Source organism: Rutilus rutilus, assembly GCF_951802725.1.
Source record: "Rutilus rutilus genome assembly, chromosome: 12".
Classification (NCBI taxonomy): Eukaryota; Metazoa; Chordata; class Actinopteri; order Cypriniformes; family Leuciscidae; genus Rutilus; species Rutilus rutilus.
Genome location: NC_140217.1, coordinates 29,403,923 through 29,414,909, shown reverse-complemented (window position 1 = coordinate 29,414,909; position 10,987 = coordinate 29,403,923). Strand labels below are relative to the sequence as shown.

Below are 10,987 nucleotides of genomic sequence, written 5' to 3'. Positions count from 1 at the left end.
GGAACAGTCCGCTTTACATGGAAGGGGGAATCTCCTCAACCATCACCAATGTGCAGCATCCACCTGGATGATGCAACGGCAGCCATACTGCGCCAGAACGCCCACCTCACACCAGCTTATTGGTGGAGAGGAGACAGTGATGAAGCCAATCAGTATATGGGGTTGATTAGGAGGCCATGATGGACAGAGGCCAAGGGGCAAATTTGGCCAGGATGCCGGGGTTACACCCCTACTCTTTTTCGAAGGACATCCTGGGATTTGTAATGACCACAGAGAGTCAGGACCTCGGTTTAATGTCTCACGGTGCTCTTTGACGGTATAGTGTCCCGATCACTACACTGGGCAACCAGCAGCAACCTGGTTTTCCCAGGAGGTCTCCCATCCAGATATTAACCAGGCTCAGCTCTGCTTAGCTTTAGTGGGCAACCAGTCTTAGGCTACAGGGTGATATGGCTGCTGGCAAACTTTAATTTGAAAATTGAGGAATCTTCTTATTGATTTCTGGCAGACATCTTGGCACAGGTACAGCCGCAGAGAGAACGACAGCCAGACAGCCATTATGCACATTAGCCAGTTGTGCAGTATTGAAATAGATCTTCAGTACAGCCACTAATGGATTGAACGAACAGCCTCTTGGTCTGTTATCTTGTGATGCAGTCAGTCACTCTTTTTGTTCCCTTTTCAAAAGGATCACATAATGTCTCTATGATACCTGTAGAGATGTATCTCTCTGGATCAAGTTAAAATTACAAAATAATCAACAAATAATGTGAACATTTTTGAAAAGCATTCAACATTTTGAATTTTTACATTTTTAAATTACATCCACATATTTCAGCTATTAGAGACAAGATTAATGATAAGCAATGGCAAACTCAACACTGAGACAAAAGACAACAATTCTGATAACAAAGCTGATTCTAATTACAATTCTGTAATTAATGGAAAATGCTCTCAGGGCAAATGTAAACAGCTATGAAGAAAAAGCCCAGAAAGAACAAACCATAAATAGTATATAAATATGTGTGAACTCTTGAGTAAATATGTCATTATTTACTTACCCTCATGTCTTTTGAAACCCATATGACTTTCTTTCTTGCACGAAACACCAAAATCATTTTCTAGCTGAATGTCAAGAAAGACATGAGGGTGAGTAAATGATGACAGAAGGTTCAGTTTTGGTCCATTTAAATGAACTGTCATGAATACAACAATTAAAAGGGAATAAGGGCTGGTTCTTTGACTGCTTGTTCAGTGTCTCATGCATGAGAGCGGCGTTTTGAAAACTTTTAAAAACACATCTCGAAACCCTGCCTTCTTTCCTATTCTTCAGCACTGTGTACACAGTTGGACATTATAGTGCGGCATCTCACTTTTTAACGCATAAACACATTCTCTGTTAATGGCCCCATATATATGACATGCAAATCCAATGAGTTATGCCACTCAATTTGAGTTTTTTATACCCTAATGACAAATATACAAACATGTATTTGAATTACATTTATTTTATGCCAAGTATACTAAAACTAAATTTACATATTTATACTTAATACCCTGCAATTGTACTTTTGGTATACTAAATTAATATAGTCTTAAAGTCTGCTAACAACTAATTTTGTATTTAATGCACTTTTGTTATCCTGGAATAGTGCTGAGGTCCAACTTAAGATATACTTAAGTATATTTCATTGTGCTAAAGTGGAATTATTGCAAGTATACTTTAGGTACACTTTAAATATCTTGCATTTAAAGACTGATATTATACAGTGCTCATACTATCCTTACTACTAGTGATAATAAAACAGATTTTAGGCTTAATTTGAACCCTTTCATGCATGAATTATGATAACCTCAGTCAGGATTTTTTTTTCCTATGTGTTTTTAATGAAGTTTTAATAAAGTTCGGGAGGAGCATGTTCAGGTAATCATCCAATCAGCACAAGAAATAGCCAGTATAAATAAAGCCTTCCCTTACCTAATTTCTCAGCATCCCGCCACCACCCCATCAGCTCACATTCGGCTGGGTCTGCTCATAGATACCTATGATCTATACATTTATAGGGGGGAGTACTCTGGGGTCGGGCTGAATTCCGAGCTCGAAGCCCTCCCCCCGGACAGCAAGCCAAATACGCATTTTAATTTTACATCAGATTTCATTAACATGTGAACTCGTGAATTGCTCTAAGGGCAAGAAAAACAAGGGTGGATTTTTTTTTTTTTTTTTTTTTACACATTTTTCAAAGAGATTTTCAGATGTCCACTTGAGTGGACAGCATGCGTTTATGGTTTAAACTAAAGAGATACTGTATTAAGCATAATACAATAATCAAACAGATAAAGTATTTGTATTTAACAAACTAATCAATAAAATTATATCAAATCATCTGAAAACTATAAAATACATACAAAAAATATAAATGCGAAATATTCAATTGAACTTCATACAAGTTGCACTTTGCGTATCTTTGATATCAGAACATGAGGACGTGATTCCATCAGAATTTTCTACAGCCTGTCAAAGTACAACTGTGGAAACCACTCAGATGCTCCCTCCAGTGTACCAGAGTATGTCAATTTACCCTTATTAGCTGGTAATTCTGATTATGTTCAAGAGGGACACATTTCTAGCATAGCCCTCCTCTGAGAAAACCTAGCGATACGTTTTTTTTCAATCTCATCTGAAATGAGCAGTGTTGGGGGTAACGCATTACAAGTAACATGCATAACGCATTCAGATTACTTTTTTGATCTAACAAGTAAAGTAATTAATTACAAGTAATGTGCATTACGTAATCAGATTACTTTTTGATGTTACGAGTAAAGAAACGCACTACAAGTAGCATGCATTACATAATCAGATTTTTTTAATGTTACAAGTTAAGTAATGTATAAGTAACATGCATTACATAATCAGATTACTTTGTGATGTTACGAGTGAAGAAACGCATTACAAGTAACATGCATTATGTAATCAGATTACTTTTTGATGTTACGAGTAAAGAAACGCATTACAAGTAACATGCATTATGTAATCAGATTACTTTTTGATGTTACGAGTAAAGAAACGCATTACAAGTAACATGCTTTATGTAATCAGATTACTTTTTGATGTTACGAGTAAAGAAACGCATTACAAGTAACATGCATTATGTAATCAGATTACTTTTTGATGTTACGAGTAAAGAAACGCTTTACAATAACGTGCATTACGAAATCAGATTACCTTTTGATCTAACAAGTAAAGTAATGCATTACAAGTCACATACATTATGTAATCACATAACTTTTTTTGATGTCAATGAAAATTACATTTTAATAATACAAATAGATTTATTTACAGTCAAAAAAAGTCACTGCAGATTAAGTATTTTCATAAACAATATTCACAGTATAAGTATGAACTGTAGCTGAAATATAGCCATTGATGCATGAGGTCCACTATAGTGGACAGATGATTCTCCCAATCTAAAATCAAAACTTGGAAAATGTAACTGTGATAGGACTCATTAGATATTGCTTGATGCTGCAATATTTTTTTTTTTACCTACAAGAGTCTCCTAGGATAGAAGGAATGGGTGGATTTTCTGGAGCAACTTGGCATTTCTGACTGACCATTGGCCATCTTGGTTTGGAGGAGGAAAAATTCGAAACACAACGGCTTGCCACTTGGTTGCAATGTATAGGATGATGCACCAGGGTCCACTGAAGAGGTTGATGTGCAACTATGCCATCAAAACCCGTGCAAATTCAAGAAAATGCTTTTTTAATAGCTGTCCACTGTAGTGACCACTATGCATGAAAGGGTTAAGAAAGGTGCATTGTGCAATAAAGAAGCTCTCCAAGTTTAATTATAATAGGGGTGAGTTTAACTTAGTTGCCATTTCAACTCTATATAAAGAAAAAAATTGGCCAAATTAAAAAGTCTTTGGAAGATATCACTGAACATTTATTTAACCACAGCAAAAGTACATTTCTTAAAGCTGCAGTCCGTAACTTTTGTGGCAAATACAATTTTGAGCAAATACATAACCAGCCAGTGTTCAGAACTATCTGCCTACTCAAAACGGTAAGCTCATAATAATGATTTTAATTACAGTGGTACAGGTGGATTTCCATGGGAAATTCGAGCAAATCTTTGCGTCATTACGTCACATCTGTACACATAAAGAAGGTGTCTCGGCTAGTAGGCTATGTTGCGTGTGAGGATGTTGGAAGTGGAGATTTATAGCCTTTTCTCACAACACTTGATAATTAAACTTATCAATTTGATGGCGGATCCATAAAGGTTCAAACGACAATCACCAGTGACAACTAGAGAATATATAGATGGATTGGAAATGACAAAGCCATCTCCCATATAGCCAAATAAAAACTAAATGATTATTCATGTATCAATAAAGAAACGGCACCTGGTTATATACTAGATGTATTATGAGAATACAACGATTTGAACAAGTTCCTGAACAAAATAATAATTTGAAATAATTCCTCAGCAACACAATTGATGGAAAATGTTGCAACCATGTCAAACGACTCCTAGTTATGGTTATTGTGCAAAATGTGGATGGGGGTGCTAACTATTACAGAAACACTTTGGTATATGCCAAACCCCCTTCCCAATTAAATTATGATAATGGCATGAAACACAGTCCATCCCAGTGAATGGAAAACACAGGCAGTACAGAATCAAATAATGATACACTTTAGAGGCACAATTACAAGGCAAGCACATCAGAGCAGTTAGCAGACATATCAAACAGTTGCAAGAATATGCAAACATCTCTTATCAAAAACACACAAGCAGCACCACGACCATCTGTTGATACAAGCTTAGCGTGTACAGCTCCGGGACTCCGGGTTCACAGCCAGAGCTGTCATTGTCTTACAACATAAATAAATGCAAAACTCGTAATACATTCATGAAACCCTGTTGTTTTTAATGCAGACTTGCCACACTTCGTGGCATTCGTGATTTGGCATCTGGCATTAGGACATTCACAGGTGGGCTATGAGCCAAAATGATTTGCTGGTGGCTTCACATGCAAACAAACCTGGCAGCTCTTATTACCTGCACATATACAATGAATTATGATTACAGATAAATCAATGGTTCATCTTGTGTTCTGTAGATCCACTTACAGTAGCCCCAAGAACTACACTTAATCACACTTAAAAATGTGTCTGCATTAGATAATACAATAATGACATGACTTTCTTTCTCATGTGGTACATTTACAGGTGCATTTTTTACTCATGTTTACATACACTGTAAAAACATAATTTTTTTATCTCAACTTTTTTCTTTTGAAAAATCAACTTAGGTAATTAATGTGGTTCAGTTAACATAATATTTTGAGTTTTAAAATAATATCTATTGTTTTAACGCAAATTTTTCATTTCAAAGAACTCAAAATTTTAAGGCAACCAGGTAACTCACTTTTTTTAAGTTAAACCAACAAAATGTTTTACAGTGTAGGACAAGCGGTTTGGAAAATGAATGAATGGAATCCCATTCATTCATTCCCCATTCACCCCCCCCCCCCCCCCCCCATGCATTTACAAAGAAGAGGGACTCAAAAGCATCATGCATCACAAATTTTCCATTATTTATATATTTATTCTGAAGACATACGTTAGATGTCTTTGATGAACATAATGTGTGTGTTTTTTTTACTTTTTTTTTTACTTTTAGTTTGCTTTTGATTTCTTAAACATTAAAAGCTCTCTAGAAAGAAAGAAAGCCAAATGGGTTTAAGTGGGTGATATAAATAAACCTTTCTATATGAAAGAAAATCTGATTAGATGCCTTTGACAACATAAATACAATGTTCTGAACAGTTTTGATGTTGGATATATGATAAGAATCTATAGGAAACAGTTACATTCATACGCAGAAAGCACTGAATGGTCACAAGCCAGACCTTGTTGATCAGCTCAATGCACAAGCGAGCTGATTGCAGACCTGCATTTGGACTTTTAATTTATGCATATAATTATGTCATACTATTTTCCATTTCCCCATTCAGCAGCTACCCAAGTGCACAACGGCAAGTTAATCGCATCTGACAGTGCAGCCGGAGCCACGTTCATTTCACTATTAATAAAGTCCCATGTCAGATTCATTAATTTTACTCTGTAATCACTGCCTGAGAGCATGTGTCACATGTTAAATCCATTTACAAAAAGTATTTCATCTCCCATTGACAAATATCCACTCCTGCAAATACCATAACATTTCCAGAGCAATCAGTAATCAGGGTTTTCACACAAGGTTATTATTTGGATTTGCCGAAAGCTCTTTTTGGTGGAAACCAAATTTATTTTCTGATCATGCCACCTCTTCACATTGATGTATTTTATAGAGGTCAGAGGTCTATGAAATCAATTACATTTCCTCTCCCTTTTCCCCAGATACTGCTTTAGCATCTTCCTCGCTCGTTTTATATAGGGTGTAAAAGCATAACTGCAAACATTTTCAGTGTTCTGGAGATTTAAGCTGGTTTCAAAGAATTTGAGGCACAAAGGCAGAGCTTTATAAAAACTGGGAGAATTCTTTTGACAATATTTTCCTTTAACAAATTACAGATCGTAATTATTCTTTGAATAAAAGCTTAAAATTGGCCTTTTTACTTCTAATATTGTTTAATACATCACAAATGTATTTGCATGTGCCATGAATATAATCTGCTGTTTAGCATAACTAATGATCCATGGGTCCTCTCTATGACAATAACCAACTGCACATATATAATATGCTAAGATGATGTCCTGTCACACTCAGTATGATGCATGATTACAGATGTGAAACTGAAGGGCCCAATTAGAAGAACAGCTTCAATCATCCTTGTCAATAATGTATGCATGTTCAATTAAAATACCAGAAACAAAAATTACTGCGTGCCATCTTATCAGCCAAGTGTAATATGAAACTGCTCATTCAATATCTTTCACAAAGTCAACCTACCTCAAATGTTACACAACGTACCACTTAAAGGATGCAAAATATGGAAAGAACAAATCTTTAATGGCCTCTTTACGACTGGTATAAAAAGCAATTTCCATGAATGACTCAGCATCATATGTTGAAATTGCTTTCCATTTGAATTTGAAAGGCTTTTGGTTATGATCACAACGGATGTTATGAAGAATATTGCGCATAAAAGATGCAGTACCTTGAGGCACTCTGTGCATCAAAAAATGAGGGCTGGCTATTAAAATTAACACTGAAAAGAAGCTGTTCTAAGGCCAGAAGCATCTCAGCACACTATTGAATTAGAGCCATTCGCATTATAACTTCACTAAGGAATCCAACTGAAAAATTCAAGCATGGAATTCAATTAAACATATCCACGTTCATGGCTATCAACCTCAAAAAGAGCTCTGCAGGCTTGGCATTGAGAAATGCACAAAATAAAACGAAATAAAAGTTTAGAGTGTTTGTAAGAGGCTTTAAAATGAGTGAAAATATGCAAAGCAGGAGGTATTTGAGACCATTCAGCACTTTACTGCAAATTAAGCAGCTCTGAAATGTTACATATCATAAATAAGCATCAAGAAATATTCCTTTTTTTTTTTCTTGCACTTGGCATGTGAATAAAAGTATAATGTACTGAATGTAGTTTAAAATAAACAGTCTCCATGGGAGCCGGCAAACTAAATCTAATTGGCCAATATTGCTGTTGTATGCAGGATCCCCAGATCTTTCAACCTGATCTCACGGGAAAACGTACAAATTCTACGAGGTGGCTAATTCGTACGAATTCATACGACCTCACTCGTACGAATTAGTAAGATTTTTGTAAAATCTTACATATTTTACGAATTGCCCAATTCGTATGAATTCATACGAATGACCTACCCCTGACCCCGCCCCTAAACCTACCCATCACGTGGGTTTAGACAAATCGTACAAATTCGTACGAGTGAGGTCGTACGAATTCGTACGAATTCGCCAACTTTTTATCATTCGTACGAATTCGTACGAATTGGTCGTGAGATAGTGTTGGATCTTTTTAACAATTTGTTTCCATTGTTTTTATTTAAAATATATATTTTTTCTATTAAATTATTACGAGCTGAACATAAATGGTAATGCACCACTAAAAAAATTCATCTTAACTTGTGTATTTTTTGGTTTTACCTTGTATGTCAGTGGGAACCCTGCATATGTCATTATTTTAAGGTCTTGCCATTTTGTTTCACTTCAAAGGTCACTGAGAGACAAAATAAATGTGTTGGCTGTGACAGTGACACAAAAAAGTGATGGGTTTGCGTGGTAGAATGCTGATGACATCAACCTACATCAATGCACCAATCCACAGAAAGTTTCCATCTCATCATTTTTCTGATCATGGGGTATTACCCTTTGTCATTTTATTCCTTGTTTTATTCCTATTCAGTTTTTGCACAACTGTCACTGTTCCTCTTGGCCTCCATTCAAGTTACTGTTCTCCATGTTCAGGGACTGTTTGTGAACATTATCATTCTGAATGGCCTTTTTATTTAGGGCATCTAGAGGTCTCTGGGTTTCCTTCGGCGCGTCCAGTGAGCACTTGGATACTGCGCTGGCCACCTGGCAGAACTTCCTCAAGAGAATCTCTCTCAGGAGCAAGTAAACCCACGGATCTAGAATCTGATTGAGCGAGGCCAGACGTATGGCTGTGAGAAAGAAATTACAGTCCATCTGTAAGTCCTGGGGTAAGAGAGATGTAGCAGCAGAACTGCACTGATGGGAGGATGTGTGGGTCGAGATCATCTTCAACATAAGGACCTGCAGAATGGGAGGAGACACACCAAAATGGGCATATTATATGACTGATTAAAAAAATGTAGACAAATTCTTTGTGCTTATAGACTTCCAAAGACTGCTCAGCAGATTTCTGTAATTCTGTATGCCAGTCATTCACAAAGTTTTACACCCCTGCAGGTTTGTTCATTAAATATTTTTGCTATTTTTTTTATGTTTTAGTTACCAATAAATGTTCAGTACTCTTAGTTTCAGAAAATGCTGTTTTATGGATATTTGTCATTTTTTAAATAATAATCACTATCAGTTGATATTGGATATGTATTGACTGAAATTGGATATTTAATTGTGCAGTAATCTGATTCCCCTAATTTTACATTTAAATGAACTTTGCCGTCAAATAACGCTCACTTAACAGTGCTAAATGTAATCTTTATTAGATCTCAAAATACTGTATATAATAACATTGTGATGTCTTGTTAAAATGGCTAATTAGTGTTGGGTGTTACTTAAAAAAAAAAAAAAAAATGTAGGCAAAATTGTATTGAATTTCAATATCTGCAATTTATTACTATTGGCCATAACATATTCAACCCATTCTACAAAAAAAAAAAAATTGCATATTCTGTGTGGGCCTAGTTATGAAATTACATAAGGAAAAACTGACATTTTTGCAGAATGTCAAATCATAACAGCAACTCTTTGGATAGAATTCACAGGGTAAACAGTAACTAATCTCAAATGATGATCATATATTTTTTTTACATTGAACAAGTACAGTACTAGTAAATACCTATGGAGTTCACCCTAGAAATTCATATATTCTGTTTTATCCAATATCAATTGAGGCTTTTTGTTGCAGGGTACATTAAAGTTCGAGCAGGAATGACACTGCAAGCTTTCATCTGATATCTACAGTAAGTGTGTCTGGCAAAGGCTGATATGATACATACCAGTAGAGGTGACCAGCAAGTCAACAGGACACACATAATGCCCATCAACTGAATAACAGTCTCTGTTGTTAACCTTTCCCATTGCTTGGACGACTGGGTCGAGCTTGGCTTCGTTTTGCAACGTGTAACCAATGCGCGAATGGTCATAACATTACAAGACAAAGTAACCAGTAAAGAAAATATCCCCAATACCGCAAAGGTCGTGGCAAAAAACGTATTTCCCGTTATGTCCTTGTCACCTGTACTTATGAAGCACCAAGAGCCTGGCCACTGCAAAGTGTACTGCCCAACCCCAGCAATGGGCAATAAGGCAAAGATCAAAACTAGACACCAAATGATGACCAGAACCTGCTTGGTCACACTGGTTTTCATGTAATGTGAGTACCAGTGAGGAGCAGTGATGGCCAAGGCCCTTTCAATGGCCATGGCACTGGCTAAAAAGAGAGGACACAAGCCAAAAGTGGTCATGCACACCCCGAAGAAGGCGCACAGAGTTCCCGATGGGTCCACGCGTTTCCATTTCAGATCTGCTCTGTACACAGCAATGACAATCGGACTTGTAAGCAGTTGGCCGAAAAGATCAGTTAACGCCAACGAGCCGATGCAAAGCAAAAAGGATTTCTTCCTTTTGTTTTCCTTTTTTCTGTATGCACTAGAAACTAGCAGCATAGCGAGAGAGTTTCCGACCATTCCAGTGATCATCATTACGATGGGGAAAAACACGGACACTGAGCCACAGCTGGCGCCGTTGCCCGTTCTGTCCTGCGAAGATTTGGAGACGTTCTTCTCCCACGTCATGGTTCCAGCAGTCAGGTTTTGTGGCAAGACATCTGAAGACTGACATTTGGATGTCATCCTTTTTCAGGGAGCGTGTTCATGGCCACAATAGCCCTTTGAAACAGGTAGAGTGCTCAGTGAAGTCCGTCTCACTTTGTGCGCTCTGCTGTCCGAGCGCGCGCTATAAACACAGAGGCGGGACCCTTATGGAAATGTAAAATATGCTGAAAAAGACAACAGAAGTGCAAGTTCCACCAAGAATATATTTACTTCAACAATACTGTTTTAATATAGCCTATATAAGCTACACGTGTTGCTCAGTTCCAAATGCGAATTCAGTAAGATTTTGTTCTGCTGTTCGGTGACGGTGTGTGTCGGAAAAAAGTAAATTTGGCCCTCAACCAAAGCCGAGGGAACACATTCGTTTCTGTATGACCAAATGTAGTTAAACAAGCGTTTGTAGCGAGAATGTGAATTAGCCTACACAAACTTTCAGTGGGTGACCTTC

The 10,987-nt window shown here is 36.9% G+C and overlaps 1 protein-coding gene across 1 annotated transcript; it reads right to left on the bottom strand.

Moving 5' to 3' along the window:
* Window positions 1-8,065: 8,065 nt before the first annotated feature.
* On the bottom strand, window positions 8,066-10,703 carry ptger3 (prostaglandin E receptor 3 (subtype EP3)). The gene is made up of 2 exons (XM_084424856.1): window positions 9,703-10,703; window positions 8,066-8,773 (listed from the first exon to the last, which is right to left on the bottom strand). The coding sequence occupies exons 1-2, from the start codon at window positions 10,555-10,557 to the stop codon at window positions 8,417-8,419; spliced, it is 1,212 nt and encodes a 403-aa protein (XP_084280982.1). The 5' UTR covers window positions 10,558-10,703; the 3' UTR covers window positions 8,066-8,416.
* Window positions 10,704-10,987: the final 284 nt, after the last annotated feature.

Coding starts and splice junctions, on each gene's coding strand:
- ptger3 (XM_084424856.1), bottom strand. CDS start 10,557: ATGACATCCAAATGTCAGTCTTCAGATGTCTTGCCACAAAACCTGACT. Junction 8,774..9,702: donor CTTGCTGGTCACCTCTACTG/GTATGTATCATA, acceptor CCCATTCTGCAG/GTCCTTATGTTGAAGATGAT.